Source organism: Strix aluco, chromosome 5 (assembly GCF_031877795.1).
Source record: "Strix aluco isolate bStrAlu1 chromosome 5, bStrAlu1.hap1, whole genome shotgun sequence".
Classification (NCBI taxonomy): Eukaryota; Metazoa; Chordata; class Aves; order Strigiformes; family Strigidae; genus Strix; species Strix aluco.
In genome coordinates, this window is record NC_133935.1 from 15,154,570 (window position 1) to 15,171,683 (window position 17,114).

The 17,114-nt window shown below is 38.4% G+C and overlaps 1 protein-coding gene across 3 annotated transcripts in view; it reads left to right on the forward strand.

The window, feature by feature from the left end:
* MICAL3 (microtubule associated monooxygenase, calponin and LIM domain containing 3) overlaps positions 1-17,114 on the forward strand; it is a 166,194-nt gene that overhangs the window by 64,975 nt on the left and 84,105 nt on the right. For 2 of the 3 annotated variants that reach the window (XM_074826056.1, XM_074826058.1), the window contains exons 8-17: positions 210-467; positions 1,028-1,143; positions 2,360-2,486; positions 3,013-3,106; positions 4,253-4,400; positions 5,670-5,866; positions 6,582-6,694; positions 7,196-7,258; positions 7,984-8,157; positions 9,190-9,282. In XM_074826056.1, coding sequence (XP_074682157.1) covers positions 210-467; positions 1,028-1,143; positions 2,360-2,486; positions 3,013-3,106; positions 4,253-4,400; positions 5,670-5,866; positions 6,582-6,694; positions 7,196-7,258; positions 7,984-8,157; positions 9,190-9,282 — 1,383 coding nt within the window. Of the gene's footprint in view, positions 1-209; positions 468-1,027; positions 1,144-2,359; positions 2,487-3,012; positions 3,107-4,252; positions 4,401-5,669; positions 5,867-6,581; positions 6,695-7,195; positions 7,259-7,983; positions 8,158-9,189; positions 9,283-15,508; positions 15,602-17,114 lie in introns of all 3 variants that reach the window. The other variant, XM_074826059.1, reaches the window with a different exon arrangement.

Genomic DNA, 17,114 nt, shown 5'->3' on the forward strand with positions numbered 1-17,114 from the left:
TCAGAAACACTAGCAGGACTGATTTCTGTTTGCAATAAAAGATTTACAGATTTTGTCTTTGAAGCATAAGCACAGATAGGAATGAAAGAAATTAGAGGGCAAACCTGTATCAATAGATTTGTCAGAATCTTAATGCCATCTATTGTATATACCAGTCTTAAAATAAACTTGTGGATTTGGCTGTTTCACTTTTACTTTGTTTTTGTCAGGATTATGCTGACACAGAGTTGTTACTCTCACGGGAGAATGTGGACCAGGAGGCTCTGCTAAACTATGCCAGAGAAGCAGCTGACTTCTCCACTAATCAGCAGCTGCCATCACTGGACTTTGCCATCAATCACTATGGTCAGCCAGATGTGGCCATGTTTGACTTCACGTGCATGTATGCATCAGAGAATGCAGCTCTGGTTCGAGAACAGAATGGCCACCAGTTACTTGTGGCACTGGTGGGGGACAGTCTCTTAGAGGTTTGTGTTTTAAACTTATTGTATAAACAGTGAATTGAAGCATAAACACAAGCCGTTGCACCCATCGCGGAAATATGCGCTGCCTAGAAGAGAATTACTATAAGGAAAGCTACTGTTTATTATATAATAAAATGGGAGGCTTGAAGGAAAGGTAGGAGTGTTGGGAAAACAGAATGTTTAGGATGGTAATGATCTTGCTCAAGAAAAGGTGCACTTCTTATTGGGACAATTAGACTCTCTACGGAACCTACTTGTAGGCCTGTTAATAATTAGCATTTTGTAGTTGGTTGACAAGTACAGTCTTGAAGAGAAACTGTTAAGGCACTCCAGGCTATGAGTTATTGTTGGATATAGAGGAACATTGGCTTTGGAGGAGCTCATGGGCATTTCACTGTACATCGGACTTCCTCTAGCCCAGCGGGAGTAGAGCTTTAAGCTAATTACTGAGCTATAATTTCCCAGCAGATTACCATCTGAATGTGTTCTTGATATTTGTTTAAATTTTTCCCTAACTGGTGCTTTTCTTTTCTCTGCTTTTTTTTTGTAAACTATAATATTAGCCATTTTGGCCAATGGGAACTGGAATAGCCAGGGGATTTTTGGCTGCAATGGACTCTGCTTGGATGGTACGAAGTTGGTCACTTGGAGCTAGTCCTTTGGAAGTTCTTGCAGAGAGGTAATAGAGAAGATGAATACACTTTCAGTTCTAATGCAATCCTCCAATGTCTCATCATTCATTCCAGTTTCTTCTAGTACAAATATATAGACAGAGTGGAAGATACAGATTCTCACTGTTTTTAGAGGATGTTTGTGGGTATAACTCAACTGAAGAAAAAATTCCTAAAGAGCTGATTAAAAAAAAAAAGTATATTTATAGAGGAATAAAATGTTGCAGCTGTTAAGATTAGATGAAGACTCTTTTTTTGGTGCTTATTGGCATTACATGGAGAACTGCAATAGCAAACCAGATGAAGATGTAGGTGCCTTTAAAGTACCAGAGACAAAAATTCTTGCCATCCCCTATTATCTTGTAAATATCTTTTATGATTTCCTTTTATGGAAGCTGTAAACTGCTTTTATTTCATGTTCTCCTAAATTGGTCACTTTGTTTCCTATAAGCCAAACAGCATCTTGTGTTTCTTTGGAGTATTGAGTTCTTTATGTTTTTATCATCTTTGGTTGAGTGTTATTTTTGTGACTCAAGGTGATCTCTTAGAGATCAGAACTCAAGTAATTAAAAGATAGAGTAAGTAAAAGCAACAGCTAGTAGAATCTATTTTAAACTTAAGCAACTGCACCTTCTGACCATCAGGAGCCATAGTATAATTTTAAAGATTATCTAAATGGCAGAATGAATACTTAAAATTCCTTTTGTTGGAATTTTAAGAAATGGTGAGGATAATAATGTTGCAGTTGGAGCCAGACTTCCATCACCTTTCCATCAGACGTTTGCAGACAGTTGTAAGATCTTCCTTGAGCCTTCCCTTCTGAACGCCAAACAAACCCAGTTCCCTTGGCCTCTCCTCACAGGGCAAGTGCTCCAGTCCCCTTGCTGGCCATCTTCCTGAGTCACTCCAGTGTCTCAATGTCTTTATTGTACTGGGGAACACTTTCATTTATGTTTAATGTATTGTTTTCTTCCCTCCTTTTGATTTCTAGAGTTGTATTAAATTGCAGATTTTAATATACTTACACTGAATCTTAGCTATTCAGTGTCTGAAGTGGTTGGATTTCTGATCTGAATGTTTATCTCTTGAGAATTTACTTAGCAGTATTAGTAGTGATGTATCTCTTAAAAAAACCCAACAAACCAAATGCAAACCCACAAAACCTAAAACAAACAAACCAAAACGAAACCCAAACCTTTTTTTTTTAAATTTTATTTTTCCAAGGGAAAGCATTTATAGGCTACTGCCTCAGACCACCCCTGAGAATGTGAGTAAAAACTTCAGCCATTACAGCATTGATCCTGCCACCCGGTATCCCAATATCAACGTCAACTTCTTGCGGCCACAGCAGGTAACTGGACAAATGGTGCTTCTTAATTCTTGTAACCTGCATTGTCTTTTCTTAGGTGAAGCTGTGCTAATGTTTTGGGAACAATAGTGACATGATGTGGCAGTATAACGTGGAAGCAGTGAAAAGCAGATACATCAGTCAAGAGTAGACCTCTGTACTTTAAGAAATTCCTTTTTAGGAATTTTTGATTTTGATAGTTTTAACCATTCTGTAATGATACATGAAATCTATGCATTTGTATGTGTGCACATATGTGCATGCACATTTTCTTTGTAATACTCTAGTATAGCAGTCTGTCACTGCAATTTAGTATCCACTGAGCAGCAGCAGTCAGCTAGACTGTTCAGCACTGATGAGCTGATCCTTGTTGTTATGGGGTTGTTGGGCTAGAGCTTTCTGCTACGTAAGTGTACTTGTCTTCCTTTTTGCACCTTGGGATGGCAGCTCCTTGTTTGCTGGCTCTTTCTGTATGGATCTTAGATGTATGACATGTTGGTAATTTTTAATTTTTTTTGTGTCATTTTAGGTACGCCACTTGTATAATACAGGAGACTTGAAAGACATTCACCTGGAAATAGAGAACTTTGTGAACTCTAGGACACCAAAGCTGACTCGGAATGGTATGCCTGGCTATTGTTCTTTTCCTTTTGGTATTCTGGAGCTGGATCAGTGCAGGAACCATAGAGCAGCAGGGCTGTAGAGTGTTATATAACCAGTTTCTTTTGGTTTAGAAAATGTATCTACTAATTGTTTTGTCAACAGTCTGATTTTTCAAGTTTCAATTAATACATAAATATATTTTTTGTTTGCCTAATTTCCCTTTCTTTATAATGCTGTTAAATTTCTAAGCATATTTACTTATATAAGCATTTCTTTTCACCTTCTTTATCCTATAACAATGTCCTTACTTAGAGTGCAGAAGCCTAGCCTGAATTCACTCTACAAGTAAACTCAGAATTCTTACAAATGTAACAGAAGGTATTTCTTGTGCAGTCTTTCATGTTCATGCTTTCCTTTACTTAATCTCATCTCATTTTAACCAAATGAAACCTCACTTTGCTTGCATTATTCTGAAAGTTAGATGCCTTGTGATAAGCATTTCAATATCTGTCTACTTGTCCAGTACCCTGAGGGGTATGTTGAACTTTTCCTTTTGCACACCTTGCCCTTGGATGCCCAGTTAGTGTTTGGGGACTCTCAGAATGGCGCTTTGCAGCTAAGCCTCCCTTTCACTGCTGAATTAGCTACCTAGTCTTTTGGTCTGTTCTTTGCCCTGCAACCATGTCCCTTTAGGCTGTAATCTCATCAGATCTTGCAGTAAGGCAAGGTCAAAACAGGTCAGTGCTTTTAAAGGAAAGCTTTCAAGAGAAAAGAAAAAGTTGCAGAAGTACACTTGTAGTTCTTCCATTAGAAATAGTATATCTGGACTTTAGAGAGCATTGTGCTACTGATCCTTTTGATCATATTTAACAAGCCTTTGCAACTGTTTTAAAATTCCTGGGACTCTTTTACAAGGGCTAGGGTGAAAAGCCTGGCAAGTTATAACTTAGATAATTACTTTTGGCGAATAAAAAAATCCTTTCTTGGATCTAAAATAGATGTGATAGTCTTTTTTTTAAAAATAAGAATTCTGTCCTGTATTGCCCATTGTAGAAGGAGCTTGTTGTTTACATGAAAGTTGTATTTGTTGATTCATGGTTTTTACATTGTATTTAGAACTCCTGTTGTGCATTTCTGCTTAAAAATGTGATTTTTTTTTTTTACAGAGTCTGTAGCTCGCTCTAGTAAATTGCTCAGTTGGTGCCAGAGGCAGACCGATGGATATGCGGGTGTTAATGTGACAGATCTCACGATGTCATGGAAAAGTGGCCTAGCTTTGTGTGCCATTATCCACAGATACCGTCCAGACTTAATGTGAGTAACGGACTGTTTTGAATAACTGGAAAGGGCAGAATGTTAGTGATATTGGAACTAATGGTATGGAGACTGAGGCAATGCATTTGTGACTTATGGAGAAATTGATTTAAATTAATTCAGCTAAACTTGATAGAAGCAAATGTACAGTGATTCACCAGCAGAGTGGAAGTTCATAATAGCTTGATGAATATGAAGATAAATGTGTTGTCATTTTCCCTTCTGGATGATTTGACAGAATTAAGCTTCTGGTCAGTACTGACTGGAAAGCGTTATTGGCCGACAGATCTTTTCTCTGTGAAGTTAGTCAGGGATAGTTCATAGCTTCAGTTAAATTTCTCATGAACAAGCCTCTACACAGCCCTTTCTAAATCTCCTGTTTAACAGTAACTCTTCTTAAAGACTTTTTTGGCTGCTCTTTTTAGAAGTAGTGACCCACAGTCTAAACAGAGACGTTGCTCCTGTTTGTACATTAACATGCTGATTGGATGAATGAGAGGCATCCTCTTGCATGATGTATTGGGTAAAACAGCACCCAGATTCTAGAACTGGGAGAACACTGGCTGGAAGAAGTAACAGTAGCAAAGACTCCAGTACTTTAATTTAAAGCTGAAATGGCTTCAACTTCCCAAAGGGACATTAGAAAAAGTAAATGCTAGAGCTATATTTAAAGATGTAATCCAATGTAAATCACGCTGGAAAATTATGTGGTTATTCCCTTCCATGTTCACTAAATTACTTCTCTATTGGTGTACTTGAGTTAACCTGAACTACTCTGTTTAATAGCTATATAGCTTGTAGAGAGTTCAAAGAGCTTTTAAAATGGTTTATTTAACTCTCTACAAGCTATAGATTTTATATATTTCTACAAGTTTTGGAAAAAGCCAGCAGAACTAAAATATGGGTTGGTCAGGAAAAAAGGGGACAGAAGTGAAGACTTAATTAGTTCAAAGCATAACAAAAGATTTTATGTAGTGGGAAAACAGTACATGCTTCCAGCAAAGGAAGAAGTTAAGATGTATTTCAGAGGATAATAAAGTTTTTTAAGAAGAAAAATCTGGGTTTGCAGGAGGAACAAAAAATTAAAAAAGAATACGTTTGAGCCAAAGTTCACTGTAATTAAGGAGCATCAACTCTTTGATACAAAAAGCTGCTGGCAAATAAATTTGAGAGATTTTGGAGAAAAGAAATAAGAGATGGATCCCTGAGTTCTTTGAGAAGACTGGTTTCTACTTGATTCAGTGCATGTCCTCTTTCTGCCCTTTGCAGAGACTTTGATTCTTTGGATGAGCACAATGTGGAGAAGAATAACCAGCTGGCCTTTGACATTGCTGAAAAAGAGTTTGGAATATCTCCCATTATGACTGGAAAGGAAATGGCATCTGTTGGAGAGCCCGATAAACTGTCGATGGTGATGTACCTCACACAGTTCTATGAGATGTTCAAAGACACCATCCCCTCTAGTGGTAAGGAGTTTGGGGCAGGTCTGTGAGATTTAAAGACAGCTTCAGGGTGAATGTGTGTGCTTCAGTTATTTTCACTCTTCTGCATGAGCTCATACTAGTCACTAACTAATGTGAGATGTTTTTCTAGTAGTTGTTTAATAGGCAATTTCAAAACACTGGCCAAGTTTTATATCTATTTACCATCCATGAATGGTGAGACTAACTTCAGGCCAATGAGGAATGAAAGATCTTTGATTAGAACTGAAAGATGTAATTGCCTAACACAAATCAATATGGCCTTTAAATATTAATAATGTTGTTACAGTTTTTTCTTTTTTACTGATGAACTTAATTCAAGTCTATCATTCTGGTGGGGAAAAAAAAGTGTGTTTAATAGCCTTTTAAAAGTATGCTGTGTATCAGGTATTAATCTCAAAACTCTGAACTCTTCTTAACAATACTGATGATCATGATGCTCTTTAAATATGAAAGTAAATAGAGTAAGCAAACACAGTATTTATTCTGGATGTTTATAATCTCTGAAAGGAGAATTGGTTTTTGCAAAATGAAGAAGCAGAGTAGCTTAGAAAGGTATTAGTTCTGGACATAACAATCATTTTGTACAGGGAATTTAAGAAAAAGTGTGTTACGTTAAAAAAATTAGTTGTGTATTTAATAATAGCACCACAGAAAAAATTTCTTGGCATTCCCTTGTCCTACCTGTTTTTGCTAACAGATAGCCTGGACCTGAATGCAGAAGAAAAAGCTGCCCTAATTGCCAGTACCAAATCGCCTATCTCTTTTCTCAGTAAACTGGGACAAAGCATCTCTCGGAAACGCACTCCAAAGGTAACCATACCACAGTATTGATAACACTTGTATCTATTAGGCTGCTGTCCAAGTAGGTGGTACTAAAAATGTGTTTGTAAGTGTGTATCTTCTGTGTGCATACAAGAGACCACGTGTTCATCGGCTCTTGGCATGGGACAATACACAACAGTTAACTGCAGAACTATGCCCGTAATAGGTACTCTCAGTTACTGGTATATTTCAGTCTTAAAATCCTAGCCTTGTGGTCGTATTTGGGTATATATTTTGTATTGGACATAACTGGTTACTCAGTTCCCGGTTGGTTGAAAGTATTGAAGAATGTCCAATTTGAACATAAGAATCCCATAAGGAGGATCAGCACAAAAACCTTTTCTTTAAACAAATGGAGAACGAGCCCAGAGAATTAATCGGTTGTGTTGCAAAGCTTATTTAAGTGCACTGATGACATTAATCTCACGCCAGAAGGGTATGAGAATACTTACCTTTGTTGTTTTTTTCCCCTCCTCCTTCCGTTTTCAGGACAAAAAAGAAAAAGAACTGGATGGTGCAGGAAAGAGGAGAAAAACCAGCCAATCTGAGGATGTAAGTATTACAGTGAGGAAGGTGTCAGGGAGGAAAACACATGGTAGGTTCCCACTTCCCAATTCAGTCCTTTCATTTTCTATATCCAGACAGGTTTTTTAGATCAAAATTAATTCTTCTTCAGAGGTTACGCTTTTTTGTATCTATAGTGCAAATATTTTACTGATGCTTATGAAAGAATAGTACACAACAAATGAAATGTTGCAGTTCTCTCCTGTTCTATTTTTATTACAGTTTACTTTGGTTTGATGAGGACGCCAAGAATAAAACTTTCGTTTTGTGAAGTCATATATTATAGTCAGAAGTTTCATTCATATTTAAACTTTAGCTTTGGTTAGTGCAAAAAGCATACATTTCTAGTATGCCCCATAAGGCAGTCCTTCAGTTGAAATGTTTATAGCCAAATAGGTACAAGTGAGTTAAAATTTAGTGCTTTGAGTTGTCAGCAAAGGTTTGAAGATAGGCCTTTGGTTTATGTCAAGAAATTCATGGGAGTGTTTCAACTGTGGTCTCTTTGGTAGGTAAGTGTATCAAATAAGGTTGAAAAGATAAGTAAAGTTTCACAGATCTTTTGATGGCATGCCAAAGGAAATTAAAATGTGAGCTTTCAAGTGCAGACTAATAGATTTGTTTCCTACAGTGTTAGAAATCTATCACAGCACAGGGGTAGAGAGGAAAAGGTATCTGGTTGTATCTTGTTAAATTTTGATATCACTGGTTGTTAGGAGGACATCCCACGAAGCTACAGAGAAGAAAGGCCCACATTGGTGAGCGCCCTGACAGAGAGGAGAATTGATGCTGCCATTGGGAATCAGAACAAAGTCAAGTCTATGGCAACCCAGCTACTAGCCAAGTTTGAGGAGAATGCACCAGTGCAGCCCTCAAGCTTACGTAGACAGGTAAGAGATGGATAATAAACCCCTTTATTTTGGAATTGTGGAGAAAAAGAATGAATAATAACATGCATTCCTTGGGACTGGATGCTAGTGGTGCTTTTCTACTTCAGAGGCTCTCCTAGGGAAGAGGGAAGCTTACTCAAAAGAGAAAAAAATAGAATTTAGGAATATGGGTTGGAGAAGAACTTCCTAATAAAAGTCTATTTCTCTGTTATTGACCATATCATGTTGCATAATTTGAAAAGCTTTCCTGGAACATTCCACTGATAATGTTTAAGAACGATAATTTCATTTCTAATTTGAACTTTTTCATGCCAGGCTACATCTATTTGTTCTTGTGAATTGTGATTTAAGTTTTGTATGTGTGTGTAAGTGCAGCAGATAAATGCCTGGGAGTTTCTTTGCAATCATTCCAAGTGAGGCTTCCTGATGACTGCTGGTTATTCAGGCTGATATCTGTACTGCAACTTCAGGGTAGTTGTCTTTGAAGTTAGATTGAGTCACTCCAAGCTACTGCTAGCAGAGCAGTGTCAGCAGTATAAGGCTCAGTATGGTTTAAGTGCCTGAGTTCTTGCTCTGCTGCATAGTCTATCTTCATAGCTTGTGCCAAGCTCTGTGCTGCCATGGCCAGATTGTGAGTGGGTCCTGACATAGCTACTTTAAAGCTAGGTCAAGAATGTCTATACTACACTGCACATCAGTGTCAGTAGTATAACATAATCTCAGAATGGTGACGTTTGTGCTGCTCTTTATCAGTCAAATGTTTCCTCAGCCACTATATATTGGCTGAAAGAACCAGGTTGATTTGAAGAAACAACGAAAATAAAGTGAAGGTCCAAAAATATGTGTAGTTTCCCATTTTCGGATGTTTTTTCCCTTTTTTACTTGCTAAATGAATTCTCCGCTACCCTATTTTTTTTTTTCTTAAATGTTTGTCTGTCTTATTTGATATTCCATTCCTTTGGCTTTCTTTGAGTTGCCTTTACTATTTTATCTTTCCTCCTTGGTCCCGTTTTCCCTACAACCTGCATGCAGCAACCTGCCCTGCCTTATCAAGAACGTGTTCACAACCAACCGTCCAGCAGACGAGAGCAGGGCCGACTTGCTCCCATACCCCAGTGGAAACAGGTAAAGAAACTGATTATGAATACAATGCACTGCCTGCACCCAACACTAGCTATCACTGTCCTGTTTTTAAAGCAGTCCTTTTCCAGCACCTTGTGTGAGTCAGTTATTTTAAATAATTTAACTTTCAATGAATAAAATCAACACCTTTGGTAATGATGCATGGTTTAATGTTTCAAAAGGACTTAGTCAAACTTTCCCTGCCTCTTACACTAGTTTCGACTTCCCAGGGTTTCACTGGATGTTTTAGCAGAAACCTTGCCTACAGAATTTCTGGATTTTTCTGTTAGTAAAAAATTGAGAATATTTAAGCAGTTATCGTAACCAATGAGGTAAAAAGTGTCATGCCATTCATGATATTAAAGCTCTTCCTTGGTATAAATAGTAAAATCAGTTATCAGTTTTGCTATTCACATGTGAAATCTTATGTGTTTTGCAGTTACAGGAGACTTTACTGTGGTTTCCCTTTCTCTATGTTGAACGTAGCTTTCCTTGCCAATTTCTCACATTCATTGCATTGCCGTTTCATGTATTACTGTGAAATAAGTAAATTTTAGTTTTTCTGCCACAAAGTGGTTCATGATAGGAATCAACAACAGAAAAATCAGCAGGTATTAAATTTTATTTTCTCTCGTGTGTTTTGGCCCATTGTCATTGCCAGTGTTTTTCTTTCAGCCGTGTACTTTCAAAAGCTAAGGTTTGTGACAGACAATCTTTTCAGGCAGATAGGGATACTTATCTCACTGGCTTCCTCTGCTTCCACTGTTTCCCTGTGCAAATGGCCTCCTCATGTTTCTGAGAGCGCTGAGAGATATTTTTCTGGCAGCCGTAATTTAGAGAAACATCTGCTTCTTTCTGGTTGCAGTTTGGAGTCAAGAGGAAGAACGTGTCACTAGTTTGGAAACTCATTGTTCTGCATGATTATTGATTCATGGTCTTCACGTTTGAGGCATTCAACACAATTAATGCTGCATGTCATGACCGATGCCATGATCTAGAACAGGGGTTCTCGACCTTTCCTTCACCACGGGCCCCCTCTAAATACCTTTTGTGGCCATGGACCACCAAGACTTAATTCAAGATTTAAAGCACTAGACTGCATCAAATATTTATTTCAGTTTTCTCATGAAGGGTCTTCAAATTTGGAGAGAAGGGGAAATAATCTGTTAATGCATGCACTCCTATTATCTTTATTGCAATGATTCCATATGAATTTAAAATGATAGCATCAACACTTTTCTTGCTCAAAAGGCCCATTTTATGGTATTTTAATGTTCTAATTCCAAATTTGATGCCGATTTTTACATTAAAATTTGATGAAAAGTTTTTACAATTCTTCTCACCTCCCCCCTTGTTTGTCTGTGTTCAGTCACCATATATTTTTGTTTACGGGTCTAGGGCCACCACTTGGAGGAACAGACTTCAGCCCTGTTGTGGCCCTAAAGAGGGCCATTGGGTTAAGAAAATGTCTTTAAGAGAAAAACCACCTAGTTAAAGTGGGTCTCACCAACCATACTAGCACCAAAACTACAACCACATGGAACCCTTAATACTACATATACATACAAAATTCACATGAAAACGAAAGCTAGAAAATGATATGAATATAATTTTATAAGTTGTACTTAACATAAGCTGTTGGGAAAAAGAGAACATAGTATGTTTGCGTAAATACAACTACTGAGTGCGAGAGGAGCATTGAAGGGGGGGGGCTGTGGGAAAAGGAGGTGCAGTGCTTGCCATGGGCCAGACCAAACTCCAGGCTGGATGTTCCCAACCCCTTCTTTAAGCCTTTGTGGTCCCCCTGTGATGACATTGTGGCCCCCCAGGGGTCTGCGGACCACAGGTTGAGAAGCACAGATCTAGAAGATTTCTCTCCAGGTAAGAAGGCCTGAGCCAGGGGAATTGTAGTCAGTAGGACTGTTAAGAGAGTCTTAAAAATGTCAGCATTATGTTTAGTTTTCCTGACTCAGTGTTTATTCCTTCTACCTTCTGTCTCATAAAAATCTTTATAGGCTAATGAGCACTTTCAGATTGATACACATCAACCATGATTAAGGCAGATTTCATTTTTTAAGAATACTTCCCAGGTAAAGGGGGGGAACCCAGAGAACTGCTGCAGAAGAGCATAATATGGTTGTACAATATTAAGTCAGTTGATGACCACTGCTTATGTTACCCCAGGAAAAAAGGAAAACTGGATTGCATTGGTTGTCTTTCTCAGTTCAGAAGGATGAAGATTTTACCACTTAGAAAAGATCACATCCCTGTAACCTTGAGATTTCTATTTGAACCTGATACTGAACCTTTATGAAGGGTTTATAATTAAGCCTAAGTGAAACACTGAAGTGTTCTTATTGTCATCCTTTTGTAATTGATCAAAAAAAGGACAAACTTTTGGTTCCTGCTTTTATGGTGAGGCTTTTTTCCTCACCAGAGAGCAGTTTGTTGTTCTTGTGTTTGTTCTTGTTTTTACCTGCACTACATGATTTAAAAGAAAAGGGGAGAAAAAAATCTTTCCAGTCTCCCTCAACATTGATAGCATCTCCATATAGGCTGCAGTGTATGGCAGATCTTTGAAAAATCTTTTTGTAACAGTTGTACTTTCAGAGGACTTAAAATGTTTTAACACTGACACTGATTGCCTTGTGTGGATGATTTCCTTCTCAAGATTACACCTGGAGATGATCTTTCCTTGATAGGCTTTACTGCATCAACAGAAGATGATTGGTTCTTGGGTCCAGGTTTCATGCTGGATTTGCAGTGCTTCTCAACTGAAATGGAGAAGAGTAAAACTGGGTCTCAAGGATGCAAAATCTGCAGGATACAGTAGGATCAAAGAAACAATTGATATAGTCTCTATTCCAAAGGTTCCTTATTATGTGCGTGGGGAAATGAAGAACATCAGTTGTCTTCATTCAAAAGCCATGGGTGTATATAGAACCATTTATTCTCGACTGATCAGAGATCAGCTGAGGCAGGAAGCCATCCACTGAGCCAAGCAGTCAGCTTGCCAAGCTTTGACAGAAATCCGTCCTGCAGAAAGTTGGTGCTGAAGCAGTGTTTCAGCTGGCTGCTGAGATTCCTAGTGCTGGCTGCTGAGGCACGCAGAATCTGATAGCTGTGAGATTGCATCTTTCTACAGTACTGAACTGGCTTTCTACAGTGACATTGGGCACTCTAGCTACAAAGCTATTTCCTGGGCCACAGATTACCAACAGTGGAGTTGGTGCTGGGTACCAGCACATGTTATTGGAGGTGTTATAGGATTAGTATTTCTCCTGACAAGCTCTTTAGGGAGGGTGTACGTTTAATAGAAAGAGCTGTTCATGAAGCTATGGGAAAAGGTTCTCTTGTTTGGCACAGGTGTCAGAGTTTATGAGCAGAAACTTCTGTCAGTGACTGTGTGTAAGATATATCACGTAGTGAATGGCTTCTACTGGAGATTCCTTTCAAGAGAAGCAAAGGAGTTCCTAAGGGGACAAAGTTGTGACGTGTTATTGAGGGAAACCACAGTTTGCCTAATGTTCTTGCCAGTAAGCAGAATGAAGCTGAGATTCTCAGGGATCTTTGGGAGAAGGTCAGTTTCGCATCTTGTGATTGATACGTTTAGTCCTGCATCTTGGAAACTGCATGTGAGAGGGAAGTCATCTGCAAAAGCATAAGAGTGATTGCAGGGGAAAAGTCACACAGTTGCAAAGGATGTGCTCTGCGTTGGACCCTCAGTTTTGATGGAAGATTTACATCTGCCTTGGGCTATTGCCTGCCAGTGTCTGTCAGATGGACCTCCTCAGCTGTACTTGCTTATCAGTTTAAGTGTAGAATCTTGCTTTGCCCTGAAGTTAAGAGTTATGAGGCCAGCAGTTTCAATGATCTTGTAAGGCAGAATGTCTCTGTGTCTGTTGTACAGGTGGGGTAGGGGAGGCTTACTAATGCAGAATTCCTAGAAAGAATGAAGTCCTGGCGGAATCTGTTCTGAAGTAGTTTTTACTTTCATCACAAGACCTTTAATGCTATCTCTCTTGGAAAGGGAAAAAACCTTCAAAAGATCAAGCATGTTAAAAACCTCACTAATCTTCTGTTCACGGCATTCTGTGTGGCCTGCATTTTCCTCATGAATTGGATTACAATGTTTGCTTTATTGAGCTACATTTTGAGAATGTTGATCTGTGTTGTCAAAATGGTGTTCATGCTATTGTGAACACCTCAGCAGCAGCTAGTAATTTATGAAGGTACTGTTAAGTGTATGTGCACAATGGAAATGAGTTATTTTTTATGTGATGGTAATATCTCCTAAAAAAGATAGATTGTGTTCCATGGTGTGGTGGTTAATCTCCTCAAATGAACACCTACTTGTATTGAAACATCTTCCATGGTGTGTTTACTGCTTTCCAAGCCATTTTGGCTGACTGTGGGAAAGAGCATCTCATTAGGGATCATGAAGCCATTGGAAAGCCCTATGGCCTATCCAGAAGAGGATCTGACTGTTTGGGTATGGTATGGGAGATGAGCCTTTTAAACTGAATGTTGTCCTGGCTTCCCATACTCTCAGCTTATGGCCTTCAGCAGTTTTCTGCTATAGTTTAATTGGTCTTCTAGCAGCCCCAATGTATGTCTGTAATATGTAAGCTTAAATCACTGATGTGTACAAAGGTGCTTGTAAGATGGAGATTGCATGTCTTTTGGTGCACATCTTTTCTGCCTCTGGAGATCTGGTGCTTGTTCTTTTGAGATGGTTCCCTGAAGTGTGATAAAGGTGCAGCAGTACAAATTCTTTTCAGTAATTCTGTTGGAACTGTGGTTTTTGAAGTTATGCAATGACTGAGATGACCACACTCAGCAGGAGCTGAAATCTCCACAGAAGAGAACTTACAACACCAATGATCTCTGCAAATATTGTTTTTCCTACTTAATTTCCTATTTAAATCTGTTGATAATATCTTTCCTCTTTCCTAAAGCCATCTTTGTGCATGCTCAGAAATGCATCCTACTGGAGGACTGAATGTGTACTTCATAAACTTATACAATTTTATATTCTGAGATCTGCCTGGAAAAATACACAAGTTTTTGAAAACTTTGAGATTTGAAATGCAGACTCTGCGATGAACAGCTATAATGAAAATCCATGAACAGCTATAATGGTTGAAAATGTTATCACCCTTTCAGCTAGAAATTTGTGACTTCACAGCTGAGCCTTTTAAAACAGTATATAAATGTTCCTCATCCACTTCAGTGCAAAGTCATCTGCTTTAGTTTAAGCTGCTTGTAGCATCTGTTTGAAATAGAAGAGTTGATTTTTAATTTTTTTTTTTCCTGAAAGGGAAGAGAACACCCAAACAGATGTTAGTGCCAGCTCAGCTGTAAGAGCAGTAATGAACATGTGTAATACCTTTAAACAGCATTCTCTGAAGGCTATCTAACAGTGGCTTTGGATACACAGCATTTTTTTTCACAGTGCAACAATTTCCAGATATGCTCTGGTGAGAACTCAAAAAGAAAAATCATGCAGAAGACACATTAATAATCAAGAAGTGTTAAAGAAAACACTGTACATAATAAGGAGGTACACAAATAAAAAGGCATGTTTTCTGGCATATTAAAATGAGAACATATATGTACATTGTGTAATATTCAGACTATTAGATATGGCTACCTTTTGGCTATAAAACAGCTGTATTTGTGTTCTAGTGGAATGTAGTACAATTTAACTTGCCTGAGATGGTTTAATAATCTGTAAATTAAAGAGGAGGGATCTGAAGCTGAGAACAGAACACTGTGACTTGAGTTGTATTGCTAATGAACAGCAAGCAAGGGTAATTACATCAACAAGGTGGATATTTTTAAAAATTGCAAGGCACAGCAATAAGTAATTCTTCATGAAGCAAAGAGAGCAGTTCAACTGTGCTATGGAGAGTTCCAAGTTGTATCTTTCACTGATTGTAAGACCTTGCGTCAGAAACTGTTGGTTTAATTGATGATTGGTAGAAGTACATGTTCATTGGCTGCCCCTGGAAGTATCTGTCAGATGGACATGTGGTTGTGTGTCTGTGGGTTAAACACTAAGGTCTTTCAGCATCAGCTAAAATGTGGCTTTAGGTCATTTGTGAGAAGTGTGAGCTTAAGATCACAGTCTCTCAGTTCAAGGCCTATCTCACCAAAGCCAATGGTAATGTTATCTCTTTTCTACCATTATTACGATTTTCTTTTCTTCTTCTGTTTTTAAAAAAAGATGAGGAATAAGGAACGTTCTCGGACCTGCCCCAAAAAAGTCATCATGCTCTCTTCTTCTCCACCTTCCTCTCCACCGTATCCCAGGCAGCAGGTGACTCCCTCTGCATGCTCTGTCCCTCTCTCTTCATACTGCTTGTACAAGTGACTAGACCAGTTACCGGATATCCTATTTACAAATGCATTTCCAATTTTATTTTTTCAGATGGTTATAGGGCTTCTCAAACCTCTTAGGTTAGAAACATAGGTCAACGTTAGCTCACCAGAAAGAACCATGAAGAGTCTCCACTGGAGACTTTTGAGAGTTTACAGTGGGGCAATTTGTAATTACAGTAGCCTTTCTCAGTTTTGAGTTACAGCAAAATAGAAGTGAAATGTTTGGAGTAATGCAGGGAAAGGAAATGCAACTTTTTCTCCATCTCTACTCTTCGTTTAAACAGGTGTGACCGAAAATTTGCCCTTGTGTTCATGAAACTCTTTCAGGATTACTTGTATGAAGTGCTTTTTTGGAGTGTTGTAGTGGCCTGCACATGTCCACTGTGGTCCTTTTTTCCCCCACACCCAGGCCTTTCTTCCATAAGAGTTTGTGTTCAGTCTGTCTGAGTCTGAATTTGGAGCAGTGAGAGCTGTTCTGACCACAGTGTATAAATGTGGATCCAGATGTTTGTGCACATGTATTTGTTGTCCTTCTAGTTAAATATTACCTGAAATACTTTAATATTTGTGTCTTGTTGTACCTGGTCATTGTGCATCTTTGAGTTGTATCCTTTTAAAATTTTTGTTTCATTTTTCTACTGAAGTAATAAATTCCACTCCTCCCCAATCAATCCCGGACTAATCTCGAGGTGATAAAAAGGCAGCTGCAATTTCATAGACCGCTCATAACTTTAAATAAGGATTGTACAAATAGATTTCCCCATAGGTGGAAAATGTTTCTTTGCTGAACACTTGTATGCCTATAAACTCTGTAAAGGCATGTTACCTTTTAGCAGAGTAGACAAGACATTCTTGGACGTAAAGTTTGACTTGCCTTATTGCTGTGATTTCTCAGAGTGTAGTTACATGTTACTGTTAATCAGGTCTAATTATTGTCAGCCTCCAGAGCACATGTTGTCTGCTGCCTCTCTGGTGTCTGCATCTGCAAGATAGGTCAGGTCTGCTTACTGATCTCATTTAAAACTGTCCTAACAAAAGAAATGGTTAGTTTTCTGGCATGCTGTGAACAGCATATGGTGCAAGGAAGGATATAGGAGTGGACATCTAGGTAGAATGGGTGCAGAAAGCCCTTTTCATTAGCAAAACCTGCATTTAAACTGAATTGAGTGTAATATTATCAGATGATATGATAGCTAGCTGCCTTCCTCTTGTACACATATTCTGAAAATTTTGACAGATTTTATGAGAGAAGAAAGGTTTTCCCCAAGCTTACTGATAGAGAAACTAAGACAGTTAAATACTGAGTTTTACTTGTTAATCTGTGATGTGGGATTCATTTTCTATATAGAGAAAATTGGCTTTCAGTCACTAAGGACCCCTTAGCTCTATATTTTCTTTCCCTAGCTTCTCCAAGTGTTTGTTTGTCTTGTGTCTTTTTGGTTGCCTAGTTC